The sequence below is a fragment of the Emydura macquarii genome, unplaced genomic scaffold (genome assembly GCF_026122565.2).
Source record: "Emydura macquarii macquarii isolate MOO-44397 ecotype Brisbane River unplaced genomic scaffold, CSIRO-AGI_Emac_v2 contig_1253, whole genome shotgun sequence".
Lineage (NCBI taxonomy): Eukaryota > Metazoa > Chordata > Testudines > Chelidae > Emydura > Emydura macquarii.
Window position 1 is genome coordinate 13628282 of NW_027131390.1, and position 18566 is coordinate 13646847.

General features: G+C 38.2%; 1 protein-coding gene across 3 annotated transcripts in view; it reads right to left on the reverse strand.

Moving 5' to 3' along the window:
- TENM1 (teneurin transmembrane protein 1) overlaps nucleotides 1–18566 on the reverse strand; it is a 428532-nt gene that overhangs the window by 101749 nt on the left and 308217 nt on the right. For all 3 annotated transcript variants that reach the window (XM_067548198.1, XM_067548197.1, XM_067548199.1), the window contains 3 exons: nucleotides 10914–11130; nucleotides 4479–4598; nucleotides 1270–1531 (listed from right to left, as the gene is read on the reverse strand). In XM_067548198.1, the coding sequence (XP_067404299.1) occupies nucleotides 1270–1531; nucleotides 4479–4598; nucleotides 10914–11130 (599 nt within the window). The remainder of the gene's footprint in view (nucleotides 1–1269; nucleotides 1532–4478; nucleotides 4599–10913; nucleotides 11131–18566) is intronic.

Genomic DNA, 18566 nt, shown 5'->3' on the forward strand with positions numbered 1-18566 from the left:
AAAGTGGTGGCTGCAGGAGTCCTCTTGGTTCCTTATGTCAATGATTTCCTAGGTTCCAGTGGGACACCAGTGGCAGCTGAAGTCTCAGGTTTCTCTATGCGATTCGTTTTCCGATCTGCCTTTGCCCGTTTGGGAGAGGGAACCGCTGTATCCACACACGACTTCTCACCCGGCTGATTTTAGCTTGGGGAGGGAGCACGGCACTTGGAGGTGGTCCCTCTCGGGGATCCACGCTTATGCCTGTGACCGTGCTTTTTCTGCGCACGATGGGCCTTGACTGGTGCCGCTGGTTCTGCCGATGTTGCAGTGGCAGGAGGTGTGGTCACCACTGGTGTAATTGGCTGTTCCGGCGGTGCCATTTCAGGACACAGCTTTCTCCATAAGATGCTTCTTAAGCCTAAATTCTCTTGCCTTGTGGGTTCTTGAAGGAAAAGAGCGGCAGTCAGAGCACCGTGCTACGATGTCCGTAAAGGCAGTAAAGATAGTGTTGGTGCTCATTGCTCACTGAGAACAATTGCAGGCATGTGGTACAGTTCTTAAACCCAACTTGCTTGGGCATAATCCCCCAAAGCAGATGGATTGTCCTGGGGAAGGGAGAACTTGGAAACTATCGGTTCTACTACACTAACTATAACTACTAAAACTATGCTCTCTTATTAAACAAAAAAATTTTTTTTGTACATTGGTTTTCTGAAGAATAAGGAGAAGATTCCGACTCTGGCCATGCAGCGGTAGGAGGACACTGAGTGGGCGTCAACCTGCACAGCCATATAAGGCCTTGGACATACCACGTTGAAAATGCCAGGTGTGCATGGGGGTTGATGGTCACTACTCTGAACAGTTCTGGCTCTGGCGAATGGCTCGCATGTGCACCCAAGTCTGGAATCCACATACAAACCAGTATTCGAAGAAGAATTTAATTTACTATGTGATTTGTGCAAACAAATTTTATTTTTTGCATAAACTAAATGCTTGGATTAAAACCTTTGCATACCAATATATGGATGTAAATATTTTTGAGTATATATTTAACGGTCAGGTTCAGATCCCATTGAAAATATGGTGGATGGCAACTAAAATCATCATCATTTACAATATTCAATAAAATACACATTTTTATGCTAGAAATCTATACTTAATATTATCAAACAACAATGTAGGTTTCATTAACAAAGGGTATAAATAGAAATCAGAAAAGAACTCTTACTGCTTGCTAGCACTTTTTTCTACAATAGCACATTCTATTAATTCAAAAATAACTTTTTTTACCTGCAGCTCAGGAATGACTGTTCCCCTCTCTGGACAGGATCCTCCAAATGTTGTCAGGGGTGAAGGGAGTACAATTGGATTTGGGCTGATAAAGCCAGTGATGTCACAAAATGGTGGGTCCAACTCTGTTCTTTGCATGACAACTTTTTCTACTACAATAAACCTATTCCAAGGCAACCAAAGTGTCCTCTTCTCAGAAATGAAAGGAGATCTGTCAAAGACCAGGGTGACAGAGATACCTCCAATAGCCACAAGGTCAAAACTGAAGAGACAAAACAAAACACATTGTCTTCTACTGTTTCCTTTACAACATTAACACGGTGTGCAGTAAATCACTACCAAAAATCCTATATGGATCCCCACTCTAACTACTAATTTGCTACGTGATATAACTTCAATATTTTCTTTCTAATTCCATCTAGGAAGCCATATGGTGCTTTCTCTCTGTGCCCACTCCAAGCATTCATCAAAAGTAAGGTGAGATATTTCACTACAATTTGTCCACTCTCCCTCTAGTGTTTACCTATTAAAACCACTCAGAGGTAACAACTGTGTTGAACCAATTACTCTTGTCCTTATGTGATGAAACTCCTAAACCACAAATGACTGCTACTCAGATTGTGAGCGTGCCCAGCATGTGGAATAACTGACTTGGGGCCTGACAATCATCTCATTCTCCAACATGCCCATTTTTCCTGTTCTGCAAGCAGTATGAGGAAGAGGCAGAGTATGCTGAAGAAACATATTGGGTTGCAGACCGACTGTACAACATGTAGACATTTTAGGAAAGCCTTCCATTAATTTCAGTGAGAACTGAGTCAGTTCCTGGATGTGGTGCAATGGCAGGCTACTACAGGAGATATTGAAGGAGCAGTTGGGAATCACCTTGTGCAGATTTGCACCCTAAGATAGTGTGAGACAGAAAGCAAGGTACATACTGTCTCAGTTTTCTCAGATGCTGACATCTACAGCCAGGTAATGTAAATAGATACTCCACTCACTGTATTATTGAATTCATATATTATGGAGGTCTTTGATGTTAACAAATTGTGATAAGAAGTCAGACTTAATTATGCATATCTCATCACATATCCCAAATGACACAGATTATGGTCACAGTAAAATATAGGTAGTATATTTTAAATGCAGAAACTCTGTCATGGGTAGTGTAAATAAGAAATGATAATTAGTAATTTACAACGTTGCAATTTTAAAACCAAGAAAATAAGGTAAATAAAATTACTCTCTTTACTATTATAAATAAGCTATGCTACATACAAATCTTGGAACCAGCAAAGGGTTACTTCATTACCCTTTTAGAAGATAAGTTTTACAATGTGGTCAATGACCATAAAATCTTCAAACAGCTAAACTCCTGAGTTAGCCAAAAATTCTGAAGTAAATCATGGCTCCACACCTGCAAGTGAAGGTCCCTAAATGCAATGGAACTGGCTTTAGGGCAGGATATAGGGAACCCATCTCTTGTGTGGTACTGAACTCAGCTCATTCTGCAGGGGTGTTCTGTGCACCACAGAAGAGATGGGGCAGACTGGAGGAGTTTGACCTGCATAGGTGGTGGGTCACAGGGACAAGTGGATACTATTGGAGCCATAATGTTGCAAATAGCAGCTGCAGAGCAGTTGTTTTGCCATTCTGTAGCTGGGGGAAGAACCTCATTTTAAACTTGTGTTGCTCAGCTACTATCTGTCAGCTCAAGGAGTCATCTTTACAGGCTTCAGAAGAAGCCATTTTCTGAACTCCTCACTGGAACACAGGAGTGAAAGAGGGAAAATTTCAATTATGCAAAAACCCTCAGAGATTCTCAAGAAGCTTGGTAATAAGCACAACTTCAAATTATAAAATTACTGAAATCTAACAATAATACGGTCACATTCTGATCCCAGGTGTTCTAGAAAAGGGGGTGAACAGTGGCAAAATTTGCAAATGATACAAAATTACTCAAGATAGTTAAGTCCAAAGCTGACTGAGAAGAGTTACAACGAAATCTCATTAAATTTGGTGGTGAGTGACAAAATAGCAGATGAAATTCTATGTTGATAAATGCAAAGTAATGCACACTGGAAAAATAATCCCAACTATACACACAAAATGAGGGGGGCTAAATTAGCTGTTACCACTCAAGAAAGATATCCTGGAGTCATTGTGGAGAGCTAGCTGGAAACCTCTGGCCAGTGTGCAGCAACAGTCAAAAAAGTTAACAATGTTAGGAACTAGTAGGAAAGGGACAGATAATAAGATAGAAATATCATAATGTCAGTATATAAATCCATGGTCTGCCCATACATTGACTACTGTGTGCAGTACTGTTCGTCCCATCTCAGAAAAGATATATTAGGATTGGAAAGGTGTAGGGAAGGGCAACAAAAATAATTGGGGTGTGGAATAGTTTCCATTCGAGGAGACATTAAAAAGACTGGGACTGTTCATTTTTGAAAAGAGATGACCAAGGGGATATGACAGAGGTCTATAAAATCATGAATGGTATGGAGAAAGTAAGGATAGAAGAGTCATTTACCCCTTCATACAACAAAATAACTAAGGGTCACCTGATGAAATTAATAGGTAACTATTTAAAACAAACATAAGGAATTACATCAATGCAATCAACCTGTGGAAATCATTGCAATGGGATGTTATAAAGGCCAAATGTAGAACTGGGTTAAAAAAAGAACTAGATAAGTTCATGGAAGATAATGGCTTCAATGGCTTTTAGCCAAGATGGTCATGGATGAAACCCCATGATCTGGATGTCCCTAACCTCCAACTGCCAGAAATTGAGACTGGATGACAGGGGACAGATCACTCAAATTGCCCTGTTCTGTTCATTCCCTCGGAAACATCTGGCAGTGGCCACTGTCAGAGACAGGATACTGAGCTAGATGGACCATTTGTCTGGCTCGTACGACCATTCTTATTTTCTTGTGCGTTTGAATGTCTCCACAGTATTCTTATTATTATTTAGGGCTCAGAGGTTTTCACTGTTTTTATGCTTTCTTTCCTTCAACAGGACACTCTACCCCAGATAACTCTAATCCGATGTGCTGCCTGAACAGAGGATCAGATGCTACCCTCAATCCACAAAGTAAAAAGTGATATCAATGGGAATTTTGTGCATGGATGCAAGGTGGCATGTGATCTTTAGACTAAAAACAACAATTAATGAAAGACCAGGGATGAAACTGTCTCACCTTCCATCCTGTCGGCTGATGGTGTATCCATAATCACTGTGGTGTAGGAAACTGACATTCACTCCTACCAGTGCTGTTCCATCAAATGCTACCACCTGACCTCGAATCACACAGGAGCGTCTGGAATAAGAAAAGTAAAACTTACCATGAAAGAAAGCAGCAGATGTGGAAGACATGAAAAAGTGTTGACTTCATACACTGTATCACGCTTCAGTCCAGGTTAAAGACTGAACAGCTAAAAAATGGTGACTACGGATTTATAATAGAAATGCGAATAGACCCACAACTTGATTATCCCGGTATTTGAAACAGCGCTGTTGTAAAGAACAAACTTACATACTGCCCTGTGAATTCCTAGTACATCATTAGAACATGTAACTTTTCAGGAGAGAATTTGACTAGCGATTGCATGGAGTTGCACAGGATTAGCTGATAGCATGCAGCTATTACTATTGGCCTGCAGCATCTCTACTACTAGTGATGCTGTTTAAAAGAAAGAATGTAACTTGACTCTCAGATTGCAGTACAGAACAGCCAGTTTGGGGGAAAAAATCCTTTTACCTGTGAACTGGGCTAATATGAACACACAGCAGATATGGAAACCCAGAAAGCCACTTTCACAAAATCACTTTTTGGGCAGGAGCGAGGGTCACAGGTAAGCATAACATGCACTTTTTTTAAACTCCACTTACAGTTTAGAGATTCCCTAGAATAGAGTAGAACTAGGCAAATGATGGATTTTTTACTGCCAATTCCGAAGGGGGGAAAAAAAGGTGTTGGGTCAAACTGAAAGCAGAATTTTTTGATTATTTTGGCGAATCAAAATTTTTCAGTTGGGTTGAAACTAAATATTGCATTTTGATCTGACATTTTTTGTTTTGATTGCAGGCATTTGAGAAAAGCAAAGTAGTTAGGGTATTCTTTGAGGGTGCCACAGACCCCGGTTCAATTCCCCCCTCTGCCTCATGTGGAGAAGGGATTTGAACCTGAGTCTCCCACACTGCAGGAGATCACAGGGCTGACCATACACTGAGGGCACTCTGTTATCCCAGAGACTGTGGCTTTTACAAATTAACCCTTTCATGGGTGTCACATATTCCACAGAAGCCAATATGGGTTCTACTCTGTCAGGGTGTAGAGCGATTTGAAAGTTGTTGAGAATATCCCCAGTTAGAAAGAAATGTGCTGCCATTAACTTGTTTTTTTTTCAATATACATAACAGAATTTTACTTCACCTTTGTTTTGTTTCATATGTTAACCTGGGCCTGATTCTGACCTCACACTGACAAAAGTCAGGAGTACCTCCACTGAAGTTAATTGTGTTACATCGGTATAGAAGATCAGAATCAGGCCTTCCGTGTATTTAAACAGACTATGCCAGTCTCAATTATTTTTGTTTTGTTAGAATAGCAACCACCAGTTTCTGTTGTTTTCTCATATTTTATGGTGCCTATAGACTTGTCTTTTCTCTTTCCAATCCTTTTATTTTGTGCAGTCCTTATATTTACAAAGCACATGGACTTGAGAGAGAAAGTCTCATAAAAGTCATCATTATTCTGTGCATCATTCTAGTATTCCTCCATTTGCTCATTCTGTTTTTCATTCCACACAGACTTCTCTTTTGACTTTACTCCTCATATTTTATGGAGCACACAGATTTGTGTGATAATAGCTCAAAGTCTTCATTATGCCATACATTGTCTTTCTTTTCCTCAGCTCATTCATTTTGCTCATTACTCATAAATAATGTTCATACTTATCTTTCAACTCTTACTTTTTTTATTCCTCATATTTTATTACCCAAACGCATTTACAGTATGTGATAAAGACTCATAAAACTCATTATTCTACGTTTATCTGTATTGAACTGTCTTTGTAATCTCTTAGACTTTAAATGTTCTAAGCTTTTCTGTATATTGCTACATTTGTCCTCATTATTTATTGTCTTTCTATCATCCATTTTCTGACTAGAACAGTCTTCAGCCCTCTCTTGGATTACCAAGACCTACAGTAAATCTTCAACCAACAGTCATTGTCCAAAATCAATTTTAATTTCTGTATTTAGTCCATGTATTAAAGCATTTTCATTTACACTACTCTTGACTGGCACCTGAAGAGCTCTGGAAAAAAACTACTTAGCAGGCAGGTTCTCTCCCCTTTCAAAATGCCTGGTTGTTTCACAAAGCTCACAGGATATATCTGTTCTTAGATCTCCAGTGGTCTTGTCGCTTGCAGTGGGTCTCACTTATCTTTTATTTTATTAGGGCTTTCAGCAGCTCTTTCCTGAAGTGATGTCACTTTCCATTCACCCTATTCATTCTCCTCCTGATGGACTGAGATCCTGTCATTTCTGATTACTTTCCCCATTAGTAACAGAGCAGTCTTACCTTCCATGCATTCCGAATGTGCTGTACCTTCTTCTATTCTCACCCTCTAACTTTATTGTAGACACATCCCTGCTACATTTTGTATTCCTTATGTTAGATAATAAACAATTGTGTGAGGCCTCTTTTTAATACCCATTGTTTATTTGCAATTACGAACTAAGTCTTGGACTATCTTGACTACCTTGAATATTATGAACTATCTTGAACTAAGTCTTTTAAACTAGTATGTCAAAGTTACTTTAACTATAAGGTAAGTGCAGCAGTTTCTTAGCTTTTTGAGATCAGCTGGAGAACCTATCCATTGTTTTGCATCATGTACCTAGGGAGAAAAGTGACTCTGATAAGCTGCTGCAGCCTTTGTCTTTTTCAAATACATTTAAAATGTTTCTAGGCCTCTGGCAGACTGTGCTGAATCTCCAACTCCAGAGGGAGTAGTTACTTTTTCTAAGAGGAGGCACAGATTCTGAGGGTTGCAGCTGGCCTTCAAGAAGTAGAATTTATTTTGTAAATGCTTTATGAATCAGTTCCCATGTAACTAATGATCTCATTTGACCATCAGGCAGTTTATTTGACATCTCTAATTTAAAATATCTAGATCTTTCTGTATTTATTATTCTAGCTGCATTCTTTGACTACCATTCCATCATCATTTTGCCTAACTCCACACTCCCTTATTTGTGATTCTGTCTTTTGTTTTCTGTGTAAAACTTTCAATATGCACTGAGCACCTCAGGCTGTGACATTAACCTCAGATGTGGAATTTTGTCAGGAAAACTCGAGTGAATTCACAGTTGTCACATTACCAAAATATGTAATTTATCATATTATATTTCTGATTAAAATCTTCAATCACAGAAATTAAGCTAGGGGCTACTAAGATATATTAATTTTCTTCTGCTGACAGCCTTTGGGGGGTAATTAATTCAAGACCAAGCACTGGACCTTCTTTTGTGGGTAACTTGCAATGAGTCAAGTACCTGGCCAGTAGTATGCATTTTTTAAATTCCTGTGGGTAGAGGTTGATAAAATATTGTCCTATGCTATACTTTTTAAATATCACAGGCCAAATCGATTTCTGGTTTAAGCAGATGCAATTCCATTACTCAGGAATTAATTTGACCCGTCTTTATATATGTAGTGGCTACATCTTCAAATTTAAATTAGCCAATACAAAATACAAAGCTTGGTGTAACATATGGCAAGGTATCCTGCAGACTCCTACACTGTACACAAGCTTCAGATTCAAAATGGATTTCCATCTTAAAGCTTGTCTACATTGTGGGGTAATGTGCTCTACAGGGATGTGGGGGGGAAGGAGATTTTTAAAACACGCTAATGCGTTATGCATTAACTGGTGCTTGTAGACCCTGCTGGCGCACTTTACACATTTCTCTTTGAAATTACTACATTGAAGTGCACTAGAATTTAGTGCACATCCTCAGGGTCTGCACTAAGTAATTAAAGCACAACATAGTGCACTTTAAAAATCACACTCCTATAAAGTATATAACCCCACTATGTAGACAAGCCCTTAGCCCCAATTTGAGTGCATTGCAGCTGCCTAATCTTGAAATGATAAAGGCATAAACAGTGGTGAGATCCACATTCGAAAGAAAAGATCCTAATCTCCCAGTTGGATGCAAATGGAAAAGAAAAGATGTCCTGGCTCTTGCTGAAACATAATATGATATTAATTGGGTATTTAAAGTTGCCTACATGAGTAACAAACAGCAGGCAAACAACTTCGGTCTGAGGGGCAGACGTAATCTTGGCAATATTTTCTGGTTGCTTTCCCCAGCCAACCATCATCATTTCTGTTTTATCTGGACTGAGATGCAGTCAGCTCTCATCCATGCCCCAGGCCCAACCAGAGGCTGGTAAGGCATCAAATTGCAGTATCTGAATCAGAAGAGATGAAAACATTGAGCTGAGTGTCATGTGCATACTAAATATGCTGCAAATCATGACTCTGCACTAGCCTTCCTAATGGTCTCAGGTACGTATTGAACAGGGTAGTGGCAAGATTGAACTTTACAGAATCCCACACGAGAGCACTATTAGGAAAGAGGACCAATTGCCCACCATTATCCTCTGAAATCCAGTAATTTCCTCACAACAGTAGGAACTTGTATCAGCTTCTGAGCCGAGTTAGCCATGATTGACCAAGCTATCCTCCACTCAAAACACATCTACTGGGTGAGATTTTGCAGATGCTGCAGTGGAAGCTATTCATAGCATAGGAATTTTAAGAAATCTTTATGCCAAATTGATCACAACACTTCTGCTATAGTACCTTCCCTTTTGCTTCAGTTATCGCAGATCATCATAAACCATGTTGACTTTTGAGAATGAATCTGGAGCAGAAGATGCCAGAGGCCATATTGATAGTGGAGGACAAAAGGATTATGAAAGCCAACCAAATGATACAGTGGTCAGTCAGAGGAACAATTCTGTCTCTCAGAGACCTTTGTAACCTTTCTAGTTCCGTCAGCGTCCAAGGACAGATCAACTAAACAGGTCAAACATCTTTATTTGCCATACTCCAAAGGCACTTTGGGTAGTAAGGCAAAAACTGAAATACTCAAAGAAGGCTTTTAAGACCAAGTTAAATCCTGTCAATGATAGCCTCAAAAGATCAGTTCCTTTTATCTATAAAAACATATCGAAAGGATTATGTGCAATTCTACTGATAGTAGCTGCAATGTCACACTACACTGGATAGGCTACTTGATTGCTCATCTTCCAGGTGACATTAAGCAGGTAAGGTGTCTGCTTTATGTTGCTGAGGAAAGTTTTGAGCTTTGGTGATAAAAGAGTAATATAGAGAGCTAGAGATTATGATTATCTATGACTTTTCTTTTAAATAACAATATGCTGTGTTAAATATATATGTATCCAAAGATTTGGTGCATCTTATGCACTCAGATACATTTGGTGTATTTTATGCAGTCAGAGAAGATAATAAACTAACTGCACTGATCCATTAGTGATTTACACTTTAAGGCCTGGTGCTGCCAATTATTTTTTTTGTTCAGTTTCATGTACTATTGTTCTACATATTTATAAAATCCTGTTATGTTATTAATAGTGATTAAATGTTTAGGTATCAATCAGAACAATAAAGACTGTTTACATATTTACATTAGTAAAAAGTAATAAATCAAAGAGAACACCCTGAATTTGTTCCCTTTGTGGATGTGTTTGAAGTGAAGAGAGGAATGTATATAAATTGTCAGTATATAAGTTACTGCTTCCCAGGATGAACTGCAGTATAAAAAAATTTATGTGCCTCTACATTTCAAATTTACTACCTTTTTTCAAGAAGAAAGTATAGATAAGTGGGTCTTTTGAGCCAAGTGTCTGCCCTTCCTTATTCACAAATTCTTCTCCCTTTAAAGAACAGCATAACCCCACAAGTACATGAAAATTACTCTGATTTCTGAGATCACACTACCAGTTGCATGTCAATTAAAGGATAACCTGCAGAGCAAAATGGCAAACTGCATGTTCTACTACTATTTGTTGACGATGGCTGCTAATCAGACTAAGGGGCATTCAGCACATAAAGAAAACATGTTCACTGTGTGTTATGTAACAACTCTGCTGAGGCATGACACTGACTCAAGAGAACTCAGATGACTCCAACACTGCCCTCCAGTATAGTTACCCTCCAGTATATCTTGAACATTCTGGGAAGAAATGCACCCTAAATTGTTTCTCATGGAAACAGATAATAGAGTAGTTCATCTCCCATGATAGTTACACCCTTAAAAAAAAAAAGGTACTACAGTTTACTATAGGAAATAGTTTTACATTCTAGAAGGAGTAACACTAGGGGTCTGGGCTAGTGTTGTAGGAGGGCAAGTCTTAAATTGCTGGAATCCCAAACAAAGGATTTGTTTTCATTTCCACTATTTTTACCATTAATGTGAAAAAAGTCAGTAAAGATTTCCAAGAAAACCTAGATACCAATGTTTTTTTCTATTAGAATAGTTTATCAATGCCGTTTTTACTACCCAGACAACTTTAATTAAAAATTAAACTTACCTGCTGTCAAGTAAGACATCTCCTGGGACTACATGAGTGCTCTCCTTGCCAATAAGGAATTTGATTCTATCATAAAAGAGCCTTGGAGGATGCTGAGAGAAAGGAGGCTGGCTGTGTTGAATGAGGTCAAGGGGATCAGGTGAACCTTGGCAGAGAGGGCTTGCGTAGCAATTGCTTTGCTGACAACAATCAGGGTCTACACAGTCTGTCAAACCATCTGAAAATGGATAAAACAAAAGTTCAGGAAACAGAATGATGTTTAGAAGAAACTAAAGGGTTTGCTAATGGAAAGCGTGGGAGAACAATATCTAATCAACCAGAAGGAATGCTGATTTTAAGGCTGTATAGGCCCAGATTCAGCAAAGCACTCAAGCACATGCTTAAGTGGGGATGGGCATTTCTCTCCAGTTATTAATACCGGATTTTATCTCACAAAATCTTCATACACTTGTGAAAGAATAGAACCCATAAAGTAAGTGATAAAAAAGAGCATGACTTAGCTTCATATGTAGATAGGAGAAGAAAAACACTATTCAGCATTTGTCAGTCTAATGGGTATATGATTCACAGAGATATAGTTTATATTTCTACTAGTCCAATATTGTTATAATGAATAATCTGTTAATATCTGTAAAGAATATGTGGTTGCTAACATGTATAAAATGACCTGTACAATCTGAAAATGTTATCCAATTTTAATATACATCTTTATTATGGTAGTAAAAAGGGCTCTGGTAAAAGTTCTCCAGCTTTTAAACTCTATATGTTTTATTAGTGTCAGTGGTTTCAGGTGTTTTATTATTCTTATACTTTATACCTATATTAAAGTGAATTCATGAAGATTTAATTGTGATTGTGGATAGTTCAGCTCAGTGGATGGGTGTTCAAAAGCAGCTTTAATATATCTCTGTATTCTTGCAGTCGGTTGACAACTTCAAAGAGTGGGGGAGCCAAAGGAATCCCTTGTGGATCCATACTCTTTGAAAATCCCTCTAGGCAGGGGGAATTCTTTGGCAGCTGGATATACCCGCTTTAGGGCAGATTTATGCTGTTAGAGTGCCATAAAAGTAAACTAAAGCAGGGTAAAATCTTGACAAAGAAATCAAGTTATTTTCTAGAAGTCATTACCTTGGGAGCTAAGATCTTGACAAAACTGATGGGAATAACTATTGCAGAATAAGCTTTGAAAATGGATTAAGCTAAATTGGAAAAAACCCACTTTTATTCTGGAATAAGAGTGTCCACATAAGGAGCTATTCCAAAATACCCTATTCTGCAATAATTATTCTAGTTAATTTCGACCTGTAGGCAAACCCTGAGACACCAAATTTGAGCAGACATGATTCTTTTATTTGTGTAAGGAAAAAGAGAAAATTCCAGGAAAGATTTGAGATTGAAAATTTGTTTTAAAATAACTATTCTGTGTATTATTTTGAAAACTAATTACCACAGAGAAACTGCTATTTAAATAATCCTCAAATCCTTTCTCTGGCAAAATTCCCATTGGCTCCTGCAGGCGTTTCACCTGTGTAAATATAGAATGATCAGATCCCCAAAACAACTTGCTCTCCCCAATCTCTGTTATTTTGGTCCTCTGTTCATGTACCTAGCAACAGTGGCCTGAATTACCACTGCACACAGGAATCAAACAAAGTGAAATGGTTTCCAGGTTCTCAGAGCAGACTCAATTTTCACATTTCCTTTGCAGTTCACCTGTCAGCAGAATGAGAATTACTGTATCTTTAGCAGGATCCACTTTGTGTGGACTTTCCACACTCTGATAAACTGTATTACAGCAATTTTTCATGTTTGTTTTGTATGCACCTGATTTCGTTTACTCATCTTCTTTATTTCCTCTCAGGTATTTTTGTGAGGGTTGTGAAAGGGAGGATGTCTGTGTGGGGCCCCCATTATTAACAGTGGGAAACTCCAAAACCATATTTGAAAAAGCACTAATGTCAGTGTTATTCTTACTGTAAGCACCAACAATATGCTTAGTGCTGTACTGTACAGGGAGGAGATATGACCTTCCCTGAAGAACTGACAATAAGACAACTATGCAGGCTGAGAAAGCACTGGTGAATCAGGAGCTGCAACTGTCACTCTGCAAAGCAGTGTGTTTTTCACCTGATAGATTAACACTAATGTCCTCTCTCTGTCCCTCTCACACTGTATAAATGATATCCATTTTCTCATCTGACCATTTTTACCATTTGACTGAATCGGTGAGATTTTATTCTGCTTTTAATATTTTTTTTTCAGTCACAAATGGAGCAAAGCAGAGTAAAGGGGCAATGCTTTGAGAAAAATACTCTGAAAAACAAGTGGTGCTGATGGAAGGAAACTGTGGAAACAACACGTGCTTAGTAGGGCCTTCAAATCCACGTAGCTGACTCAGGTCCAGCTAACTCAGGCTACTGTATGTGTGTGGGAATTATAGATGCAGCCTGCCACACTCTCCTACATGGGTTTTGGGACTTGTGGATTTTTACTATGTATGGCTCCCACTTCCACACATCATACCCCTATTATGCCAATCTGTCCTCTCAGGACTCTTTAGCTTCATCCACTAACACACTGGAAAGGAAAGCATGGGCACTCTTTCAAGATTTGGCTCTCTATTTCCAGATTTCCTTAACATTTACAGGTCTTCCCTCCATAAGCTTTCCTAAAATCTTTTCTTCAGTTATCAGGATGCACTTTATTTTTCAAATTTAACATTTACATGCACTAAAAGAAATCTGTAAAAAAAAAAAAATCCTCAACAGGCTGACTGAAAGACTATTTCAATGACTGGAAGCTGATATATAGATTGGACAATATGGTTTTTAAATGGTCTTAGTGGCCATTCAACATTTATAGAGGAGAATGTCAGATGAAGTATCTCAAGTTACATGACAAGAAGCTGTTGGTAACACAGTTTCCATTCATATATAGAGTAAGGCTATCAGTTTCAATATGCCAATCCCTGAATTCCAATAAAAATGTGATTTTAAATATAGGAAGAAAACCCCCAGAAATCTTATTTATAAACTCCAGAGTAAAACTCCTAACTCTGAAAATACCTAAAAAATTATTTTCAGTTCTCAACAATCAATCTTCGTTTTGGTAAGTAGGCAGGATAAAAAAATTGACTGTTAACAGACCCTGTGTATGTTAAGAAAATAGCAAGATTTCTATTAAATCTCAAGAGACAAAACACAGAAATATCAACAGTTATATAAGCAAAAATTGTAATTCATGCAATGGATGAACCAAAGATTCAACTGTCAATTATCACACTGGATAAAACAGCATACGGCTAAACTAAAATGTAGTACTGAGGTGTAAACTACTTGGATTTGATATTAGCAGTTATACTGTTGCCTTATATAAGAAACAGTGGAAACAATTGCCAACATAGTAGAATCAGTTCACCACAGTAGGAGTGATTAAAGTTTGTGTAATTTAAACCTGAAAGGACAATCATGGGTTGGCTGGCATCATGTTTATATAACTTTCAAATGCCTTTAGTTTCATGTGGAAGAGCTAATAACGAATTATCTGCTTTACTTAAAATGTAAAAGTTACCAAAGTACTCCTGACACTACTCCTAAAATAGAGTTCACAAAGAGCAACTTGATTGCCTGTTATAGGAATTCAAGCTGTTAATAAGTAGCTGACCTGAGTTTCAGCACACTGGTCTAGCAAGCATAGGAAGGGTGTTATTAGACAAGGAACAATGGAAATTTGTAGCATCCCAAAATTTAAATGACCTTAATGAAAAGGTGCAGTATGCAAATCCAAGAGGTCAAATTATTCTCTCAGTCAGACTGCTCCATTGTAACTAAGAGAATCTGGGACATTTTTGCATTGTCTTGATGGGGAAGTGATCCCTTCAGGCACATATCTTAAGGGAAGGGAATAAATATTTATTATCTGTTTACATCTTTGCACCAAGGATCTCATATAAAGTTGTTCAAAGACCAGAATATATCCTCACATTACTCATTTAATATTACTGAATGAGTGTTACCATTTTCTTTATGAGGCATCACCAGCATTTGCTAATCATGATGAAAATTAACTCCTTTTCAGGGTATCTGTGTCTTGCTGTAGATGTGCTTCTACAGTGGTCATTAAAGACTCAGTAAGTGATTGGAGGAGGCATGCAATCTGAGACACTCCTAAGGTATGTCCACACAGCAATTAAAAACCCACAGCTGGCCAGTGCCAGCTGATCTCAGGCTCGTGGGGCTCGGACTAAGGGGCTGTTTAATTGCGATGTAGAAGTCTCTTGGGACCTTCACACCTCACAGGGTCCTAGAACCCAGGTTCCATCCCAAGCCTGAATGTCTACAGGTTTTTAATTGCTATGTAGACATACCCATAGTGAATTCAGCTTGCTCCCTCAAGTATGGCTGACTACCTCTGCTGGTTTGACACATTAAGGGTGAACCATGGCTATTTCACTGCTCACTTTCTGGCAAGATGCTTCTGGCAAGAGCATCTTGGTGTCAGGGGAGCATAGGGTCTGTAATGCTGGTTGGACCTTACCCAGGCTCTTCATGGGAACTCCTAACTCATGACCATGATCCAGACATAAATGCACAGTAAGCAAATTTAAATACTTCTGTTAACCTAGGACCTATTTCTTTTACTATAGAAGAGTATCACATTATACTACATTTGAGGCAAACTGTGTAGTAAATGTATGTCATATTTATCACACTTGGGTTTCATGTGTACTGAGAGACCTTAATATTTCTATTACATCCTCAAGAAAATAAAATGCCATTTGGAAAACGAAGAGGCATTTTGTTAACTGTAGGTTCATATTATTCACTAACCACAAAAGTTGTTAAAAAGAATATAAATGGAATGAAATGTATAGGTCCTCACATGAGCTGCTATACGGCCAACTACTTATCAAATCCTAGCTCTCCTAGTGTTCACATCTATCTTTGAGTTTCTTACATTTCATCTTGGCAGCTATGGGAGTGCCACAAACTAATGTTCTTGTAAACTCGATCCATCTCCTCCAGTCTGTAAATACATCTAGAGCGTAACTGAGGAGGTCACAGGAACCAGAGAACAGAGCAGCTGAATGAGTGAGCAAATTACAAGGTGCTATATATGCCATAGCAGGGTGGATTCTCCAGCACTCTAGTGAATTGGACTGGAAAAATTGAGAATTTTTATGATAAATATGAAAGTGACTATTTCAATCAGTATAGTACCTGCAACATCCAAAATGGGTATGTGATGAGATGACAGTCACCTATTGGCTGTGGGCTCAGAGAGACAGAAGTATCTCAGAGGTCTCTGTAACACAGAAATGCCTCTGTACCACTGTGAATACTCTGGCTCTCAATACCCCTGTACAGAATGAAGCCCTAGTGGCAAGCCAGGTATGGGGCACCTGATCATGTGGCTGGGACTGCTCCATGGATAGGGTGGAGGGACGTGACATTTCGCAGGTGGGCAAGTGGATCTCATTCTTTCAACATCCCATGCAGGACAACCAGATAAAGCTCAACTGCATGAAATTCTAGTGGTATTTGAGCATTTCACCCATGCTGCATAGATTGTTCAATATTTTTGTCTTTTCCTTACCAGATTAAAAAAATCCTCAATAGCGCACAAACTATTTTTGCTTTCTTTTATTTCAAATAGCCCCAGAGTAACTCCTGTGCTAGTTTGTTTCACCACAGGCTAAGTTCAATTACAATTGCTAGGAATCATAGTGAACATAAGGCGAAACTAAGCAGCTATAATGCTAAAGAGTTTCCAGTGCTGCATGCAGAAATCTAAATTGCTCCTCAAGTTTCAGCTACAACACGTAGCAATAAGACAACAGCTACCTGAAGTCATTAATTGAAAATTCTGGGCTTTGCAGGAATATATTTAAAACTAGCCAAAGTTCATGTGTAGAAGGAAGTCTTCACAGGACTTGTTTGTTAGATGCCATTTATTTTAGCTATATTTGTTCAGGCACTCAGTGGTCTTGGCCTTGAACATACAATGAATAAAAAAAAAATGTATCAAGCCTGATTTTCAGAAATGTCAGCAACAATGAAAACTATTTCCATTATAGAATAATGGCATGTAACTTGTATAAGGACTCAATGTCTCTATGACTGATATACTATTAAAATGTTAATGGATAGGCCTGATACACTTGTCAATATTTTTACAGCACTGGCCACCAACCAAAGGCTAAACTGAGCCATATGTTTTTCTTGTATTTGGATCAGGTACAATAACTGGCTGAAAACTGACTGAAGGGAACTTTAGATGTTTAGTTCAATGCTTGTAGCAAACAGTATTTTTATTTAAAAAACAAAGTATAGGGATTCATTTAAAGAAAGCAAATAGTGGAAAAGACAGAACCAGATAAACTTAAAACAGGGGCTCAGCATCAAATAAGTGAGTGGAAATGACAGCCTGCACCATCATGTAATGAGAGTTAAGAGGAAAATATAGCCTAATGGTAAAAAGAATAGTGTGGAGTGTGGCTGGGTAGAAGGGATGGATGTTCTGTAAGTGAAGGAGTATACAATCTCCTTGTACCCAATATTGTGGCTGCAGTGTGTTCTAGCTACTCAGGCCTTAATCAGAGATAGCCTTAATTAATAAAATTAAGCAGAGACTTTCAGGCAATTGAATTGCAAGCAACAGGAGCCAGATGTTTCTAAAAGAACTCTTCAAATAATGGCAAGACAGAGGAAACAACCTGTTCAGATGAGCCGAGTGGTCATTTTATAAACTAAAACTGAAATCAGGTCAGCCATGACACTGAAGTAATGGCAAGGAAAGATGAGAGAGGAAATATTGTAATCCCACAGAAAGCCATATTCCACACTGAAGAGGACATCTGTTGGAGATCCCAGCATTATATAACTGACATCATAAAGACTGCCAACATGCCACAGATGTACTCCACAAAGGCCAAAGAAAACCACGTGGTTATGCATCTGTTATATGTGGTCAGTTTTTATTTGTATTTTTAGAGATAATTAAGTAGGTGAACATACCCTTAAAACCACAAGTGGAGAAAAAGCTAATGAGGGGCTAAGAGCTGGAATGGCAAGAGTGGTTATGGTACATTCATTATTTCATCAGTGGATGTTTTAATGTATACACTGCATACTATAGTAATTGTTTAAAAAAGAATTTAAAGTCTTTTCTCTCCAGAAGTGGGAGGCTTATGCATGAGTACTACATATCAAACACTTGAGCCAAGACTTTTCAGTTCCAGACAGGTGATATTATTAGACACTCACACTTGGAACTAAGGAAATGTGTTTTTATACTTTTTTTAAAATTAAAAATTGACTTTTCTCTGTATGTATTTACATTAACTTTTGTAAGTAGAAAATTGATTTTTCAGTCATACTATATATATTTCATGCATATCAAACCTAAGTCTCAAACCAGAATTCAGACTAAAATTTCAGAGGACTGATCCTTAATGTTGTTGTTTGTTTGATATAATATTAATATGCTACTACTACTATATTTGCTTCAGTAATGTCTTTCTCCTAAGGATCTCAAAGCTCAGAACACTTCCCAAGATCTCTGCATAAAGACATAAATACTTAATTTAAATACAATCAGTCTTAATGAGACCTATCCTCCTGATATGGAACATATAGAACTAGACAAGACCAA